The sequence below is a fragment of the Stenella coeruleoalba genome, assembly GCF_951394435.1.
Source record: "Stenella coeruleoalba genome assembly, chromosome: 1".
NCBI lineage: Eukaryota > Metazoa > Chordata > Mammalia > Artiodactyla > Delphinidae > Stenella > Stenella coeruleoalba.
This window is the reverse complement of record NC_137169.1, coordinates 81,469,505-81,489,998: the sequence shown is the minus strand read 5'-3', so window position 1 is coordinate 81,489,998 and position 20,494 is coordinate 81,469,505. Positions and strand designations below refer to the sequence as shown.

Genomic DNA, 20,494 nt, shown 5'->3' with positions numbered 1-20,494 from the left:
GCACTTGTCTCAGGCACAGTTTTGTTAAGCCCACAGGCTAACCCCAGCCAAAATTAGTAAAAAACAAACGTCGCTGGAGAGCTTCTTTGAAAAGGGGTAAGACCCGATGATGAGACAGCAAAAGACTCTAAGACTGCCAACAAAAAGAAAGCTGCATTTAAAAGAAAATACCAAGAATGCTACTAAAATTATGGGTTCATTGCAACAGGTGATTCACATTCTCCAAGTCCGCTTTGTATAAAATGTGGCAACCGGCTATCCAACGAAGCCATGAAACCTTCAAAACTGCTTTGCCACATGCAGACCAAGCACCCTGCATTAAAAGACAAGCCTTTGGAGTTTTTCAAAAGAAAAAAACGTGACCACGAAGAACAGAAGCAATTATTGAAGGCCACCACTTCATCAAATGTGTCTGCACTGTGAACATCATTCTTAGTGGCTAACTGCATTGCTAAAGCTAGGAAGCCCTTTACTATTGAAGAGTTGATCCTGCCTGCTGCTAAGGACATTTGTTGTGAACTTTTAGGAGAGGCTGCAGTTCAAAAGGTGGCACGTGTTCCTCTTTCAGCTAGCACCATAACTAGATGAATTGACAAAACAGCAGAGAACATTGAGGCACAATTGTTAGAGGATTAATGAGTCACCATGGTACACAATCCAGGTTGATGAGTCTACCGATGTTGACAACAAGGCAACAATGCATGGTTTTGTTCGATATATTTTTCAGGAGAATGTACGTGAGGATATGTTAAGTACACTTTTGTTGTCAACCAACACCACAGCTGCAGAACTATTCAAGTCTTTGAACGATTACATATCAGGAAAACTGAACTGGTCATTTTGTGTCGGTATATGCAGGGACAGAGCAGCTGCCACGACTGGACGGCTTTCTGGTTTCACTACTTGGGTCGAAGAGGTCACTTCTGAATGTGAGTCTACGCACTGTGTCATCCAGAGAAGTGCTGGTTAGCCGAAAAATGTCACCTGAATTTAACGTTTTACAGGATCTGATTAAAATTATCAACCACTTTAAAGCACATGCCCTTAATTCACGTCTGTTCATGCAGCTCTGTGAGGAGATGGACGCAGAGCACACACATCTTCTCTTATACACAGAAGTGAGATGGCTTTCTAAATGTAGATGACTGGCCAGAGTTTTTGAGTTACGAGAGCCGCTCCAGAGATTTTTTAGAAAAACAGTCACCACTGGCAGCACATTTCAGTGACACACAGTGGGTCACAAAATTGCTTACTTGTGTGACATATTCAACCTGCTCAACGAACTCAATCTGTCATTTCAAGGGAAAACGACAACTGTGTTCAGGTTGGCAAATAAAGTGGCTGCATTCAAAGCCAAACTGTAATTATGGGGGCAACAAGTGAACACTGGGATTTTTGACGTTTCAAACATTAGCAGAGATTTTGAAAGAGACTGAACCAGGGCCTTCTTTCTCCCAGCTGGTGCATGATCACCTATCTCAGCTTTCAAAAGAATCTGAGCATTACTTCCCAACCATAAAAGACCCCCAAACTGGGAAGGAATGGATCCACGACCCATCTGTGAATAAGCCGGGTGAATCAACTTTGTCTGTGCTGAAAGAGGATTGACTGCTTGAGATCACAAATGACGGTGGCCTTAAAAGTATGTTTGAGACAACTTCAAATCTCCATATGTTCAAGGCGGGATATCCTGAGACTGCCACAAAAACACTGAAAAGCCTGCTTCCATTTCCAACATCCTATCTTTGTGAAGCAGGGTTTTCTGCAGTGACAGCAACCAAAACAAGATTACAGAGTAGAATGGACAGAAGCAACACACTTCGGGTGTCACTGTCTCCCATCACCCCCACATGGGACCATCTAGTTGCAGGAAAACAAGCTCAGGGCTCCAACTCTGCATTATTGTAAGCTGTATAATTATTTCATTATATACTACAATGTAATAATAATAGATATAAAGTGCACATTAAATATAATGCGCTTGAATCATCCACAAACCATCCCCCACCCACCCACCCACCCTGGTCCGTGGAAAAATTGTCTTCCACGAAACTGGTCCTTGATGCCAAAAAGGTCCAGGACTGCTGCACTACAGCATTAGTTAGTTCTCTTTCCTTTCATTTCTACTCCCCTTCCCCCTTTTACTGAGGGGAGGAAGGGACTATTTTTAAATATACCTCCCCATGTTCCTGAGATGTCACCATTCTTGAGCAGCATCTCAAGAACTGGCTGCCTCCTCTACATCTAACCATCATTGGTATGACCAGCTGCTGGCTTTGGGAGCAAAGGAAGGAAGAAAAAAAAAAAAGTGAGGGTTCAACTCACAAGGAGAGTGCCTGAAAAGAACTAAGAAGGGTGAATGAGTGCTGGTGTCCCAATGCCTTTCACATTCTGGAACATGGGAAGCAGAAGGGAGCTAGCTATCCACATTTCATCATGAATTAAACCCAGCCATGCCAGGTACCCAAGCATGTATTGCCTCCTGATTTAATAATATTGAAAAACTACAATATAAAAGACAAAGCCCAAGAAAACAGATTACAAAGGAAACAATCCAGGAACAGAGAACTTAAAAAATAAAGTCTATGGGGCTTCCCTGGTGGCGCAGTGGTTGAGAGTCCGCCTGCCAATGCAGGGGACACGAGTTCGTGCCCCGGTCCGGGAGGATCCCGCGTGCTGCGGAGTGGCTGGGCCCGTGAGCCATGGCCGCTGAGCCTGCGCGTCCGGAGCCTGTGCTCCGCAACGGGAGAGGCCACAACAGTGAGAGGCCCACGTACCGCAAAAAGAAACCAAAAAAAACCCACCAAAAAAATAAAATAAAATAAAGTCTATGGGAATTCCCTGGCAGTCCAGTAGTTAGGACTTAGCACTTTCACTGCCAGGGCCCTGGGTTCCATCCCTGGTCAGGGAACTAAGATACTGTAAGCTGCAGCCAAAATAAACAAATAAAGTCTAATTAATATACATAGAAAAAAATTAAGGATATGTTGCATCCAAACATTGAAAACATGATGATGTAAAAAAGGAACAATCAGAATCCAAGAATGAGCTCCTGAAATTAAAAATATGATTTAAAAAAATCTTTAATTGAACTGGAAAAATAAGTCAATGAAAATATCCCCAGATTATTGGGGGGCGGGTAAATGATCAAGGATATGGAGAATATAAAAGAAAAGAGGGCTTCCCTGGTGGCGCAGTGGTTGAGAGTCCACCTGCTGATGCAGGGGACATGCGTTCGTGCCCCGGTCCGGGAGGATCCCACGTGCCGCGGAGCGGCTGGGCCCGTGAGCCATGGCCGCGGAGCCTGCGCGTCCGGACCCTGTGTTCCGCAACGGGAGAGGCCACAACAGTGAGAGGCCCGCGTACCAAAAAAAAAAAAAAAGAAGAAGAAAAAAAGAAAAGAGGCCCTCAATAAAGAGATAATGCACAGAACCAAAAAAATTTTTTTGATCTACGTGTATATTTTCATCTCTAAAAATTAGGTCTACTTTGCATACTGCTCATAACATGCCTTTTTTCTTTTTTTCTTTTACAATTTAACAGTATATTTGAAACATCTTTCCATATCTAGAAATATATTTCCACAGCACCTTTTTATTTTTACTAGTTAATATTTATTTCACATTGAGATACAATTGAAATACACTATATTAGTTTCCTGTATACAATATGATTTGATATTTATATATATTGTGAAATGACAACAAAAGTCTTATAACATCAGTTAGCAATAAGTCTAGTTAACACCAGTTACCAGTTACAATTTTTTCTCCTGTATGAAACTTTTAAGATCTACTCAACTTTCAAATACGCAATAGAGTATTACTAACTACAGTCACTATGCTGTACATTACATCCCCATAACTTTATAACTGGAAATTTGTACCTGTTGACCCCCTTCACCCATTTTGTCCAACCCACACCCACAGCCCACAACTCCGGCAACCACCAATCTGTTCTCTGTATCTGAGCTTGGGTTTTTTGGTTGTTGTCCTGTTTTAGATTCCACATATAAGTGAGATCATACAGTATTTGTCTTTCTCTGTCTGACTTATTCTACTTAGCATAATGCCCTTAAGGTCCAGTCACCATGTTGTCACAAACTGCAACATCTCATTCTTTTTTATGGCTGAATAATATTCCATGACACACACACATACACATCCCTACCTCATTTTCTTTATCCATTCATCCACCGATAGACACTCAGGTTGCTTCCAGGTCTTTGCTATTATAAATAATGCTGCAATGAACATGGAAGGTATATACAGTTGACCCTTGAACAAGTAGGAGGTTAGGGGCAACAACCAACCCCCCACCCCCACCCCAATGCAGAGTCAAAATCTGAGTGCTGCTATCTCTGCCTCAAAAACAAAGGAACTGATAAATGACTCATCCAAGGTCAGGAAACTGAAATAGTCTTGGATAGAATCATAATCAAATCCTAGTTCTTCTGATTCCACATACTGTGATCTCTAATCAAACACAAACTTTCCCCCCACACTTAGTTAATTTAAAGACCTGTAAAATGAAAATACAGGTACTATATTTGTGGAAAAAAAATCCACATAAAGGTGAATCCGCACACTTCAAACCTGTGTCATTCTAGGTCAACTGGGTATCTTTTCAAGTTAGTGTTTCCGTTTTCTTGAAATAAATACCCAGAAATGGAACTGCTGGATCATATGGTAGTCCTATTTTTAATTTTTTGAGGAACCACCATACTGTTTTTCATAGTGGCTGCACCAATTTACATTCCTACCAACAGTGCCCAAGGATTCCTTTTCTCTACATCCTCACCAACACTTGTTATTTCTTGTCTTTTTGGTAAGAGCCAATCTAACAGGTGTGAGGGAATATTATTTTTTAAATAATAATAAAATTTCCCAAGGTTGAAAGGAGACAAAAATCTTCAAAATGATAGGACTTTCAAAGTACTGATTTTCAAAAACCCTAAATTTGCATGAAATTGCATAACACTGAAAACAGAAGACTCAATAAGCTTCCGAAGAGAAAAATCAAGTTACCTAACAAAAGAATGAGAAGCAGAATTAGAGTTAAGATTCTAGAAGATAATGGACTGCCTCAAAATTGTGAAGAAAAATAAAGTTCAAACTAGAATCCCAATGAACCAAACTAAATTTGAAAAAAATGAAGGCATACAAAATAAATGTTAAGATCTTAAACCAAGATTTGAGGATTTGGCTCTAGTAAAGTGAGGAAATATCCCCCAAGAAAGAAAAAACATGGGATGCAGGAAACAGTACACCCAACCCAAGAGAGCAACAGAGAGAATCCCCACAATGGCAGCCATGAAAAAAATCTAGAGCACAACTAGTCTGGACCAGAAAAAGAAAAAGAAAGAAAAAAAAAAAGGTTCCAAAGAGTGGTGTTTGAGGAAAAAGGAAGATTAACAAACTAGACAGTTTAAGACAGTTTAAGACACCAGAAAAATTTACAGATAAGACAAAGGCAGAGAAAACATGAAAAAGTGTTAGAAATTTTAAGGGAAAAAAGTGTTACAAGAAAGGAACTGTAATCATGGTTCTATCCAGCACAGCAGACGATAATATTTACTTGGTCAAGATCATATAAAAGCTGCTTATTAATCTTCAACCTTTAGAATCAACTATAAACAAGACAGATAATTATGGCTAAGAAGAGAATATTAAATGTTTTCAAAATTTAAAACAGAAAAGCAATGTGAAAATGACAAAAATTGAGCAGTGGAAGGAGGAAGAGAAACCAAGGCAAAGGAAGGGAGTTTAATAATACTTGCCTTACGAGGTGGAGGAATAAAGTCCAAAACTGATGGGATATGAAAAAAGGTTTAAGTTTAAAGTTAAGGAACTAACCAGTAGAAAACCCAAAAACTGGAAAGGGGAAAAGAAAAGAAATGTAGGGCATAAGTTAACTGCATCTTTATCACAGCATAATCTTTATGTCTTTATACAGCAAAATGTCTAAAGTGAGTAAATCAAATAGTAGTATAAGGGCTTCCCTGGTGGCGCAGTGGTTGAGCGTCCGCCTGCTAATGCAGGGGACACGGGTTCGTGCCCCGGTCCGGGAAGATCCCACATGCCGGGGAGCGGCTGGGCCCGTGAGCCATGGCTGCTGAGCCTGCGCGTCCGGAGCCTGTGCTCGCAACGGGAGAGGCCACAACGGTGACGAGGCCCGCGTAACGCAAAAAAAAAAAAAAAAAAAAAAAAAAAAATAGTAGTATAAAAGTATCACTTAGCATTATGGAGACAATGAGCAGAACAAAGGAATATAACACTTAAAAATAAAATAATTCCCTCTCAAAGCAGGACTCAGGAGGCCTGAGGACTGTAGCTGTTCATTTAAATCCTTCTGTTTCTATACTCTGATATTTTTGGTCAACTACATGCATTACCCCACTGAAGGAAATTTTTAAGTGTTTAGCATAAGTGAAAAATATGCTTAAAAAGAAGGCAATGAGACTAAAAAAGGCATTTTTGGTAGCTGAGTGATATAGATTACTTTTTAAAGTTTTTTAATATTTAAATTTTCTACAATGAGTGTATCATATATATATCTTTGTTAATAAAAGTTTAAATGAGAGCTGAAGTTGAAACTATTTTTTCAGAGCTTGGCTACATAAAGGAGAGAGGGCTACAAACATCTGGATAAGGATACAAGGTTAAGGTGAATGGCTTTTTCTGTTTTTAAGTATGAAAAGTCTTGACCATGTTTCTAATATGAAAGGAGGATATCAAAAGATAACTGAAAACACAAGTCAGAGAAATTGAATCTTTAAGGGAAAGACTAGTCTTGAATCAAAGAAGGTCCATTTCTTTTCATGTCAGTTTGGATACATTTATAGTTAAGTTGGTAGATGTGAAGATAGGAAGTTGAAGCAGTTCATGGTGGGTTTTTTGTTGTTTTTTTTAACATCTTTATTGGAGTATAATTGCTTTACAATGTTGTGTTAGTTTCTGCTGCATAACAAAGTTAATCAGTTGTATGTATACATACATCACCATATCCCCTCCCTCTTGCGTCTCCCTCCCACCCTCACTATCCCACCCTTCTAGGTGGTCACAAAGCATGGAGCTGATCTCCCTGTGCTGGTCTCCCTGTGTTATGCAGCTGCTTCCCACAAGCTATCTATTTTACACTTGGTAGTGTATATATGTCAATGCTACTCTCTCACTTTGTCCCAGCTTACCCTTCCCCCTCCCCGTGTCCTCAAGTCCATTCTCTACGTCTGCGTCTTTATTCCTGTCCTGAAGCAGTTCATGTTTGAGAGCCTCAAATTTTTTCCAAGAAGAGACAAAAATCTGCTTAAGGAGAGAAGCCAGGAATGCTAAACACCCTGCAATGCATAAAACCACCCTAACTCCCTAAAGAAAGAGTAGACTGAAGAAGCAGGTCTCAACGGTACCTGGGGATCTATGAGCTCTACAAAGTCCTAGCTAGTTTCAAAATAATATTAAGACATTATGTGCCTTTTTCACTCATTCTCCCAGAATTGTAGAGTGGAATTTTCCAGGGACTAAATGATATGTGATGATTTCACTCTTAAGATTAATGGGGTGTGCACATATGTATTCTCATTTTTTAATTCTTGGGGTCCTCAAGAATTAAGACTGTAAAGGGGTCCTAAGACCAAAAAATTTGAGAATCAAATTTGAGAATCACTGCACTAGTGAATTCTGTAAGGATATTCTAAATTTTTAATCTTTGCAAATAACCATTTTTTGTTTGTTCCTCTCTAATGAACAGCAATAAAACTCTTGAAACAAAAAAACTGAAAAACATCATATTCTGCAGGCTGTTTTTGAAAAAGAAAAATCTAAGAGATGAATTTAGACATAAAGTGGAAAAGACTGAAAAAATAGAAAACAGGACATTCAGGAGAAACTTGACTTGGGGAAGGATTTTATCCCCCTTGACAATTCTCATCAACCTAAAGGAAAAAGAATGCCCATTGTTTTCATTATAATCTAGAAACTTATTTTAGTTTCAGAAAGTTCCTAGAAGGTCATTTACTTCCTAGCTAATGAAAAACAAAAAATCCCTCCTTATAATATCCCTAAATAAGATGATCATCTAGCCTCTGTTTAAACGCTTCCCTGAAAGGAGAATTCTCTATCTCACAACACCTAAATGCAATTTTATAAAACATTTAACAGGTTCACAAGGTTCCCAGACTACAAAGTTCCATTAACTACTTTATTAACCACTTATTTAAAAGATTTTAAATAAGTGTGATGGAAATACTACTAAAATATTTTTCTTTTTCATTTCAAGTATGAAAAACATGCCTATTATTAGTCTTTCCTTTGTATAGCTCTTAGTAATGTTTTAATAAGAAGTGGTAAGTTTCTAAACTTGACCCTAGAACAAAATTTAGTACTTAACCCTGGCTGCAAAACAAAATCAAGTGGGAAAAAATTTTAAACACAAACGTATATAAAAGCCTGTACCAAATCTCTCAAATCAGAATCTCTAGGGTATGAGTTCTAAGAAACTGGTCTTGTTAGTTTTGGTTTGTTTTTCGGTTTTTTATTGATAGCTCTATGGGTGCTTATCTTAGATCAATTAGATCTATCAGCACTGGTCATCCCAAAACACCAAGGGCCAGTATTTTCAAATTCTAACAAAATATGGTTTCAAAAAATTCAACATCTGGTTCAATAACACTTCTAAATATATTATACTCAACAGCGTACATGGCAGTTTACGCTGTACATGTCTGAAGTCAATAATTATGAACAGGGCAAAATAATTTATTCATTCAGTATTAGACATACTCATCATCTAGAGAGGAAAGTTGTAGAAGATGTTTTTAGTGCATAGGTTTCATTACAGGTATACCTGATTCTCTTGTTCTATACAACAACTCTTCTGGGAAAAGATTCTGGAAAATACTACTAACCAATTACACTGCACCTAGAGTTTATAAAGTGCTTTCTCCTTTATTTTCCTTCTTGACCCTCCCAACAATCCTGTGAGTAACACATGTGGGTAACATCCCCATTTTACAGGTAAAGAAACTAAAACTGCTGTGGATCTAGCAGATTAAACAAAGACCCCAATCTTCTGAGTATACATTCAGTACTTTCCAGTAGACACCTGTGTCTTTCCACTCCACCCCCCACTACAACTTAAAAAAATTGTGGGAGCTTTTCCTGCAATGTAAACTTCACTAGTAAGGGTAGAGAAAAACAAACGCGCATATTTAGTTTGTTTTTAGAACCTGACTGACCGAAACCAAACCAATTTGACCTGTTCTTGCTACGCCTGCTTTGGTCCACTTTTGTCCCCTTAACTTTTATTTTTTAATCAAACATTTTAGTTTGTGATAATTGTAGATTTATATGCAATTGTAAGAAATAATAAATTCCATGTAACTCTTACCAAGTGGAAGCATCTTTGATTTAGCATTTTATACTACAGAATAGTATCACAACCAAAAATATTTGATACCAATATTTCCATCATCACAAGGATCCCTCACATTGCCCTGTGCCCTTAATTTTTAAATCCTCATCTTAGGCAACATTTGGAAGTAAATACTCATTAAGTCCCTACTCAGCTTTATCCATTCAAAATAAGAGAACTGTCTTCATAAGCCATTAAAAAAAACCTCATGTTACACGAAGTACTGGTTAGGATTGTCACCACATAATGTAAGATTCTTAAGCCATTACTACAATATCCTTTGCATAATGGGATTTTTCAAGCTAAGACTGCAGTTCTAGTTTCATGAAACAAAAATTTTAACAGATATGCATACTGAATGATTCCATTATATAAAGTTCTATTCAAAATTAAAGTGAACAGTAACTAGGGAGAGGGAAGACTGAGAAAGGCTACATGTGAGCTTCCTAGAGAGAAGTATTCTACACCATGATAGGCTTATGAGAAACACAGTTATATCCATTTTTCAGAACCGTACTGGAGGGCTTCCCTGGTGGCGCAGTGGTTGAGAGTCCACCTGCCGATGAAAGGGACACGGGTTCGTGCCCCGGTCCGGGAGGATCCCACATGCCGCGGAGTGGCTGGGCCCGTGAGCCATGGCCGCGGAGCCTGCGCTTTCGGAGCCTGTGCTCCACAACGGGAGAGGCCACAGCAGTGAGAGGCCCGTGTACCGCAAAAAAAAAAAAAAAAAAAAAAGTACTGGAATTAGGCAATGGTTTCTTAGATACGACATCAAAAACACAAGCAAAAAAAGAAAAAGGGATAAATTAAACTTCATCAAAATTAAAAACTTCTGTGCTTCAAAGGACATCATCCGCCAAAAAAAAAAAAAAAACGGGGGCTTCCCTGGTGGCGCAGTGGTTGAGAGTCCGCCTGCCAATGCAGGGGACACGGGTTTGTGCCCCGGTCTGGGAGGATCCCACATGCCGCGGAGCGGCTGCGCCCATGAGCCACGGCCGCTGAGCCTGCGCGTCCGGAGCCTGTGCTCCGCAACGGGAGAGGCCACAGTGAGAGGCCCGCGTACTGTCAAAAAAAAAAAAAAAACAAAGGACATCATCAAGTGAAAAGACAACCCACAGGAGAAAATAATTGCACATCATACATCTGATGAGGGACTTGTATCCAAAATATACAAAGAATGCTTACAACTCTCAGTAAAAAGAGAAATAATCCAATTTTTTTTTAAGTAGGCAAAGGACCTGAATAGACAGTTCTTCAAAGAAGGTACACAACAGGTCAATAACTACAAAACATGCTCAACAACATTACCCATCGGGGTAATGTAAATCAAAACCACGAGGAGATACCACTGCACACCCACTAGGATGATTATGATCAAAAAGACAGACAAGTACAAACAAGGATGTGGAGAAACTGTAACCCTCATAGTTGCTGGTGAGGCTGTAAAAGGGTGCAGGGTCTTTGGAAAATGGCTTGACATTTCCTCAAAACATTAAACACAGAGGTATCACCTGACCCAGCAATTCCACTCCTAGCTACATACCCAAGAGAAATGGAAGCACGTGTCCATACAAACCCTGTACATGTTATGTTTATAGTAGCATTATTCATAATAGCCAAAAAGTGGGGAAAAAACAATGTCAATCAACTGATGAATGAATAAACAAAATGTAGTACATACAATGAAATCTATTTTAGCCATAAAAAGGAAGTACTGATATGTGCTACAACATGGATATACTCTGAAAACATTACGCTAGGTGAAAGAAGCCAAACACAAAAGGCCACAAAAATGTATGAGTCCATTCATATGAAATGTCCAAGACAGACAAATATAGACACAAAAAGTAGATTAGCGGTTGGCCCAGGTAGGGAGGAATGGAGAGTGACTACTAATGGATACAGACTTTCATTCTGGAGTAATAAAATGCTCTGAAATTAGATAATGGTGACGGTTGTGCAACTCTGAATATACTAAAAATCACTGAATTATAACTTAAAAGGGTATATACATGTGAGTTATGTATATATAAATATAATACATGCATTATATCTCAATTAAACTATTATTAAAAGTGTAGAGTTAAGATCTTCAAGATGTGTAAATTTTCCCTCAAAAAACTTTAAAAAATAATAAAAACAAAGGAGTGGGGGGGGGGTAGAAGTACAGATGAAACAAGCATGGATACAAAACAGTTCATTATAATTCTATTCACTTTGTATATGTTTGAAATTTTTTGAGTAAAAATAACAAAATAAATTTTTTAAAATAACAAGGTAAACTAATTTTCCTAAAATCCATTTTTGTTGTTTTTGACAAAGGAAAAAGAAACTTACATCTTAAAAAGACCAGAGACATTGATACCTTCACTATTCTTTTGCAATGTTATATGAAAACAGAGAAATGACAGAAGACGTGATGCGTGGCAAAAATGAAGATTACTTCATCTTAAAAATGTACAAAGAGAACTTGACTCTCCCTAGTTCAAAGATAGTTCTGAATCTCCTTAGTTCAAAGACAGTTCCTTAGTTCCTGTGGTTTCCATGGTTGATGGGTGTGACAATGCCTAATAAATGGATGCAATACTGTGCTGTCCAATACAGCAGTCACATATGGCCATTTAAATTTTAGTTTTAATGAAATAAATTCAATTATCAGCCTCACCAGTTACATTTCTAGCGTTCAACACCACATTGGCCCATGGCTATCATACTGGATACAGCAGATACAGATAACTGCCATCATTGCAGAAAGTTCTATTGGACAACACTACTCGAATACATAAAAAACATCCAAAGAGAAACTACCATATTCCAATTTAGGATTGCTATACTGTATTTTGCTGCAAGAAACAAATCTTGAAGAACACAGGAAACAAAGCATAAAAATATCAACCAAGGAGTATCATTCACGGAAGTTTAGACTAACTAAAGCTGCAATTAAATTTTACTTTCAGAACCACCAAGCTACAGATGTTGGCCATGGCAACTGCTCAGAGGCAAATTTCCCCATCTGTTAAAATAGATTATCACTATACTGCCAGTTTCCTAAAGTCAGATGTAAAGATTATGCTGAAATACAAATAAAGCAAATTATCCTTTCAGTCAAAGATCTAATGTAAAGGTATATTTATAATCCATGACATCAAAGAACTTATGACCCACAGCAAAATACAAAGGATAAAATTCCTTTCCTAACTGAGCTTTGAGGTAACAGGCATAATTAAAAGCATAATTAAATATATTTTGTTTCATCTAGAAAAAAAGTTTAACCAGATGATTTCTATACTTCTAGTTCTAAAATTGTGTGTGCATTTCATCATGATAGGTATAGATTTCCGTTAATGCCCATTGACATGAATATGCAGTTATCAGGAAACAGGTGCACTCTTAATTCAAATACTTCAGAATATTTTTAGCACTTAAAAAAAATGAAGGCGAGAAAATTTAAAATATGAATTCAAATAGATTTTTATATTAGGAACCTAAAAAAAAAAGTTTCACCTTGTATTCCCTTTGCAAGCTATCACTACAAATGCTTGGAGTGTGAATAACATTCCAAATATCAAGAATAGAAAAGACATTTAAAATCAGCTCTTTCCTTGCCAAAACTACTGGGCACTTACAGCTGTTCGTCAAAATGGCTCCATTTAAAGCATTTCAAACCTCTGAAAAGGTCACTCAATAATTTAAGTACATTTTATTTTACCCACATTAAATACTTTTAAATTCACTGTCTTTGCAATCCACTGCTCAAAAAAGAAATTCTCAAGGGAGAATGAAAACATGGAAATTGAAACCAGCCTATAGGCAAAGTGTACAGAAGGGTCACCTGGAATCAATCTGAAGGAGAAAGTTACTACTACCGGAGCATCTGGAGTCAAATTAAATCAGGCACTATTTACATATTTCTAGTTCTATACTGACCTCACATGGTGCTTTCTTACGTTATACACAGGTCTACCTAGGTTTATATATTTGAATTAGTAAATGGGTTCTATCTTTAACCAAAGTTCAATGTTTTAAAGAATAGAATAGCATTCCATATCCCTTTACCCATTGTTCAGGAACCCTCACAGTTCGTCAAATCACCCCGATAAATCCATCTGTTCCCTCTAGCTGCTTCCAAAGAAAAATTCTAGCAACCAAGGACGCCAGACTGTAAAACACATAGTTAAGAGTTCTGGCACTATTAAAACATGTTAAGAAATCTTGGCAAATTAGTTAAAATCCCTTCAACCGTGAGTACCTCAGTTGTAAAAATGAATACAATACTACAAATCTACATCCAAGCAGGCATACGAGTTAGATTTAATTAAACAGAAAACTGTCTCAAATTTTTGGTGGGCTCCGAATATAAGGTACCTCTCCCCCATCTCACACTTTCCCTTCCACTTCTTCCCCTTAAGCTTTCAGGGTTTGCTCTCACGTTCTACTTAGTGTTCCCCTTATCCTCCTACTCCATCCTGCCCTTCTACTCTACCCCCATACTCCAATTCCATACAATTCCACCACCCTCCCGTTTCATGCTGCTACTTCCCTTTGCGGCCCCTAAAGTCCCAGGCAACCCCTGCACTCTGGTCCCCCTCATCTCCCTCAGTCCCCATTTCCTCACGGCTCCTCCCTTCGGTTCCCCACCCCCTCATCACCAGGTTCATCCTGCCCCTCCAACCGTCTCCCGCCCCCAGGTTCCTTCCTGCCCCTCCAAACACAGCTTCCCCGTCTCAACGTTTCATCTTGTTCCTCCAACCGACTTCCCCAACGCCCTGCTCGCTCCTTTAGTCCCTATTTTCTCCAACACCCAACTGACTGCCCCTTTCCATCCATTCTTTTCGACATATGCAAGGCACCCCCATACGTACACTGGAGCCCCCACCCCCACCTCGAGCCTCCATCTTTCCCTTTTATACTTGCTTCCTTTCTTCCTCCTCCCCACCCCCTCCACCTCCTCCGGAAGAGCCTGGTTCCCAGGCCAAGGTCTCTCACCTCATTCGGTCACTTCAGTGGTGCCAACCGCTTCATACAGGAAAAAACAACCAATCACGACCCCGTGGGCGCTTCCCCTGCGAGTCCGAGCACTTACCGGGCACCCGCCCCACCAGGCACCCCGCACATACACACGCACAAACCGAGGACCTGGGGACGAAGGTTGGGGGGGGAGAGAGTGAGCGTTCTTACACCGGCCTCAAACACAGCCCACTTCACTACAACCCTTCGCCATTTTGGTTTCCCGCGGACTGCCGGTGCATTCTGGGAGCGCAGAGAGACTCCGGGACCGAATGGCAGCTCTCCAGAGCCGCGAGGGGGCGGAGACTGTGTGGTAAGCGCGGAAGAACACCGTGCCCTGCGTCCGCGGCAGGGACTGAACAAAGAAGGACTCTTTAACTTTGCGGTGGGGCTAAGTCCTTCCGCCGCCGGCGCTAACACAATAGTGAACGCTGAGCTTGGGACCCTAGGCTGTACTGCTGCTGTTTGTGTTGCAGAGGGAAGGTAGTGTCCAACTTTCACGCTGCATGTTCTGTTCCTGAGAAATAGGACGGTGCTCGCTACGTCTTGCCTTGCCAGTATCCCTTCTGTGGAGAAAATCTCTTATCTTCACCCTGAGACCTGCTGTTCGAATTTCATTCAGCGCGGAAAAGACCCTGGATGTCAGAATTATATTTTGTTCGGCGATTATTGTCCAGCCCCAAATTCCTTCCTATCAGAAGCTGCTTATATAGAAGATTTTCGGACTTTTTTTCCCTGACGATGAAAGGTTTCTCTGTTTATTTGCTTTGCAGATCCTTACTAATTGTGATGAAATCTGAGAATAATTTCGTGCAAAGTGGTTTATTTTAGGAATACAGAACTTTTTCGTACTAGGGCAGACCCTTAGCTGCCGACAGAGGTTCCAAGTGACAGACAGAGAGTGCATGCTTGTCTCTGTGACTTCTACTTAGATAAAACCCAGCTCCTCTTAGTAGCCACATGAGGGACCTTTGTTTATAACTTTGTCAAAATATTTTAAAAATCATTTTATATTTTGTGTCATATTACATCACAGGGATAATTAGTACCATGTTTTTCAATCTGTTTAAGAAGACAGCTTCAGTCTATCTGCTACCCTTCAAGTTTCATTTTGAACTCTGTGATAACATAGTTTCTCAAAAATATATCTTCAATGCCCTTCACACTTTTTGGTTGAGTAGAGTTTAACTTTAAAAAAAGTAGATGCAGTCCAAAAATGGATAAAGATATTACACAAACAGGTATATTTGCTGTGCATCTAAGCCTAGTCACAGAATATCAGTTTTAGAGAACATTTGGTCTAAATTCTCCTCAACATTTCTCTCAAGTGGTCAGCAACCCTCAGCTTCAACATCTTCAGTGGTTCAGTACCTCAGAGGCAGTCATTTCAATTTCACAAACACTAATAACTAGAAAGTTATTCCTTGTATAGATGTACAATCTGCCTTCCTATAATTTCCACTTACTAGTATAACTTTCGGCTTCTTTAGCCACACGAAAGTGTTCTAATTTCTTATACATTAGAGAAGTCAATGATGCCTGTCTTTTTGAAATTTTTAAAAAAAAGCTTGCTATTTGCCTATGTAAACATATAAGTACAAGAGGGCAATCATTTAATTTGAGGAAGCCAGGTGCTCAGGGAATAAAGGGCACTGAGGGAGGCACAGTAAAAAAAATTCCTGTAACTGTGGTCGTAGGGATTTCTGGGGACTTCCCTGGTGACACAGTGGTTAAGAATCTGCCTGCCAAGGCAGGGGACACGGGTTCGAGCCCTGGTCCGGGAAGATCCCACATGCCACGGAGCAACTAAGCCTGTGCGCCGCAACTACTGAGCCTGCACTCTAGAGCCCGCGAGCCACAACTACTGAAGCCCTTGTACCTAGAGCCCGTGCTCCACAACGAAGAGTAGCCCCGCTCACCACAACTAGAGAAAGCCCACGTGCAGCAATGAAGACCCAAAGCAGCCAAAAATAAATTAAAAATTTTTTAATATATATATTTTTACAGAGTGAAGTAAGTCAGAAAAACAAATACCGTATATTAACGCACATATGTGGAACCTAGAAAAATAGTACAGATGAACCAGTTTGCAAGGCAGAAATAGAGACACAGATGTAGAGACCAAACGTATGGACACCAAGGGGGGAAACTGGGGGTGGGGGGACTAATTGGGAGATTGGAATTGACATATATACACTAATATGTATAAACTAGATAACTAATAAGAACCTGCTGTATAAAAAATAAATAATTTTTTTCATCTTTATTGGAGTATAATTGCTTTACAATGGTGTGTTCGTTTCTGCTTTACAACAAAATGAATCAGTTATATATATACATATGTTCCCATATCTCTTCCCTCTTGCGTCTCCCTCCCTCCCACCCTCCCTATCCCACCCCTCCAGGTAGTCACAAAGCACCGAGCTGATCTCCCTGTGCTATGCGGCTGCTTCCCACTAGCTATCTACCTTAAGTTTGGTAGTGTATATATGTCCATGCCTCTGTCTCCCTTTGTCACAGCTTACCCTTCCCCCTCCCCATATCCTCAAGTCCATTCTCTAGTAAGTCTGTGTCTTTATTCCTGTTTTACCCCTAGGTTCTTCATGACATTTTTTTTTCTTAAATTCCATATATACGTGTTAGCATACGGTATTTGTGTCTCTCTTTCTGACTTACTTCACTCTGTATGACAGACTCTAGGTCTATCCACCTCATCACAAATAGCTCAATTTCGTTTCTTTTTATGGCCGAGTAATATTCCATTGTATATTCCATTGTATATATGTGCCACATCTTCTTTATCCACTCATCTGATGATGGACACTTGGTTGTTTCCATCTCCGGGCTATTGTAAATAGAACTGCAATGAACATTTTGGTACATGACTCTTTTCGAATGTTGGTTTTCTCAGGGTATATGCCCAGTAGTGGGATTGCTGGGTCATATGGTAGTTCTATTTGTAGTTTTTTAAGGAACCTCCATACTGTTCTCCACAGTGGCTGCATCAATTTACATTCCCACCAACAGTGCAAGAGGGTTCCCTTTTCTCCACACCCTCTCCAGCATTTATTGTTTCTAGATTTTTTGATGATGGCCATTCTGACTGGTGTGAGAAGATATCTCATTGCAGTTTTGATTTGCATTTCTCTAGTGATTAGTGATGTTGAGCATCCTTTCATGTGTTTATTGGCAGTCTGTATATCTTCTTTGGAGAAATGTCTATTTAGGTCTTCTACCCATTTTTGGATTGGATTGTTTGTTTTTCTGTTATTAAGCTGCATGAGCTGCTTGTAAATTTTGGAGATTAATCCTTTGTCAGTTGCTTCATTTGTAAATATTTTCTCCCATTCTGAGGGTTGTCTTTTGGTCTTCTTTATGGTTTCCTTTGCTGTGCAAAAGCTTTGAAATTTCATTAGGTCCCATTGGTTTATTTTTGTTTTTATTTCCATTTCTCTAGGAGGTGGGTCAAAAAGGATCTTGCTGTGATTTATGTCATAGTGTCCTGCCTATGTTTTCCTCTTAGAGTTTGATAGTTTCTGGCCTTACATTTAGGTCTGTAATCCATTTTGAGCTTATTTTTGTGTATGGTGTTAGGGAGTGATCTAATCTCATAGTTTTACATGTACCTGTCCAGTTTTCCCAGCACCACTTATTGAAGAGGCTGTCCTTTCTCCACTGTACATTCCTGCCTCCTTTATCAAAGATAAGGTGACCATATGTGCGTGGGTTTATCTCTGGGCTTTCTATCCTGTTCCATTGATCTATCTTTCTGTTTTTGTGCCAGTACCATACTGTCTTGATTACTGTAGCTTTGTAGTATAGTCTGAAGTGAGGGAGCCTGATTCCTCCAGCTCCGTTTTTCGTTCTCAAGATTGCTTTGGCTATTCGGGGTCTTTTGTGTTTCCATACAAATAGTGAAATTTTTTGTTCCAGTTCTGTGAAAAATGCCACAAGCAGAGACTAAAGTTGTGCAACCATCACCACAATCCAGTTTTAGGATGTTTCCATCACCCTAAAAGAATTCATTATGCCTGTTTGCAATCAATCCTTGTTCTGACTTCCAAACTCAGGCAATCTATTATCTGTCTCCATAGAAATGCCTTTTCTGGCCATTTCATAAATGGACTCACACAGTATGTCGTCTTTTGGTCTGACTTCTTTCACTCAGCACAATGTTTTTGAGGTTCATCCACATTGTACCATGTGTCTCTAGTTCTTTCCTTTTCATTGCTGAATAGTACTCCATTGTATGAATGTGCCATATTTTGTTTATTCATTCACCAGTTGATGCACATTTGAATTGTTTCCAGTTTGGGGCTATTATGAATAATGATGCTATGAATATTTGTGTACAAGTCTTGTGTAGATACTTGTTTTTACTTTTCTTGGATCGATTCCTAGAAGTGGAATTGCTGCATTGTATGGTAAGTTTATGTTTAAGCTTTTGAGATACTGCCAAAGTGTTTTCCAAAGTGTAAGCAATGAGAGAGAGTTCTGATTTCTCCACATCCTCACCAATACTTGTTATTGTCTATCTTTTTTATTTTACTGACTCCAGTGGGAGTGAAGTCGTTTCCTTTCATGGTTTCAATTTGTATTTCCCTAATGGCTAATGATGTTGAGCATCTTTTCATGTGCTTATTAGCCATTCTTATATCTTGTTTGGTGAAACATATATTCAAATCTTTTAACCACTTTTTTTTAACACCTCTATTGGAGTATAATTGCTTTACAATGGTGTGTTCGTTTCTGCTTTATAACAGAGTGAATCAGCTATATGTATACATATATCCCCATATCTCCTTCCTCTTGCGACTCCCTCCCACCCTCCCTATCCCACCCCTCTAGGTGGTCACAAGGCATGGAGCTGATCTCCCTGTGCTGATCTCCCTGTGCTATGCATCTGCTTCCCACTAGCTATCTATTTTACATTTGGTAGTGTATATATGTCCATGCCACTCTCTCACTTCGTCCCAGCTTACCCTTCCCCCTCCCCGCGTCCTCAAGTCCATTGTCTATGTCTGCGTCTTTATCCCTGTCCTGCCCCTAGGTTCTTCAGAACCATTAAAAAATTTTTTTTGGATTCCATAAATATGTGTTAGCATACAGTATTTGCTTTTCTCTTTCTGACATATTTCACTCTGTATGACAGACTCTAGGTCCATCCACCTCACTACAAATAACTCAATTTAGTTTCTTTTGATGGCTGAGTAATATTCTAATGGTGTCTTTTGAAGCACAAAAGTTTCTTAATTTTGATAAAGTTCAATGGATCTTTTTTCAATGCCATATGCTTTTGATGTTATAGCTAAGAACTCTTTGCCTGACCCAAGATCACAAAGATTTTCTATTATGTTTTCTCATGGAAGTTTTATAGGTTTAGCTCTTACATTTAAGTCTATGATCCAGTTGAGTTCATTTTTGTGTATACTGTGAGGTATGGGCCTGTATTCATCTTTTTGCATGTAAATTTTTAATTAGAGAAACAAACTCTTGTTGTGTTAAACCACTGCAATTTGGAGTTGTCTGCCACCCAGCATATTTTAATTTACTCTGACTGAAACAATCTAGATATGTTAATATGTAACAGAACTCAATAATAGCATTGAGCTCTCTACCATATTCAAAGCCAAAAATGAAAAATACAAAAATTTGAGAATATTCAAAATATTAGGTAATTCTCAAAATTTATAAAAATTTATATAATTGAAAAATCACAGAGAATGTTATAAAATACTGTGTTTATAAACGTACAAGCTCTCAATTATTAGCTATTATTCTCTGTGGAGAAAGACTAGAAGATCTTTTACATTATTCATTGGGCAGAGATAGAAATATGAATAACTAGACAAGTCAGAGACATCAAAGAAACACATTCTGTAAAAAAAACCAAAAAAAACCCAACAATGGTTCTGATGAACCTAGGGGCCGGACAGGAATAAAGATGCAGACATAGAGAGTGGACTTGAGGACATGGAGAGGGGGAAGGGTAAGCTGGGACGAAGTGAGAGTGTGGCATGGACATATATACACTACCAAATGTAAAATAGATAGCTAGTGGGAAGCAGCCACATAGCAC

At 39.2% G+C, this 20,494-nt stretch overlaps 1 protein-coding gene across 3 annotated transcripts in view; it reads right to left on the bottom strand.

Moving 5' to 3' along the window:
- Positions 1-14,630, bottom strand: part of MTF2 (metal response element binding transcription factor 2) — an 86,001-nt gene extending 71,371 nt beyond the window's left edge. For 2 of the 3 annotated variants that reach the window (XM_079927201.1, XM_079927202.1), the window contains exon 1: positions 14,395-14,630. In XM_079927201.1, coding sequence (XP_079783327.1) covers positions 14,395-14,399 — 5 coding nt within the window. In that variant the 5' untranslated portion in view covers positions 14,400-14,630. The remainder of the gene's footprint in view (positions 1-14,394) is intronic. The other variant, XM_079927203.1, reaches the window with a different exon arrangement.
- Positions 14,631-20,494: the final 5,864 nt, after the last annotated feature.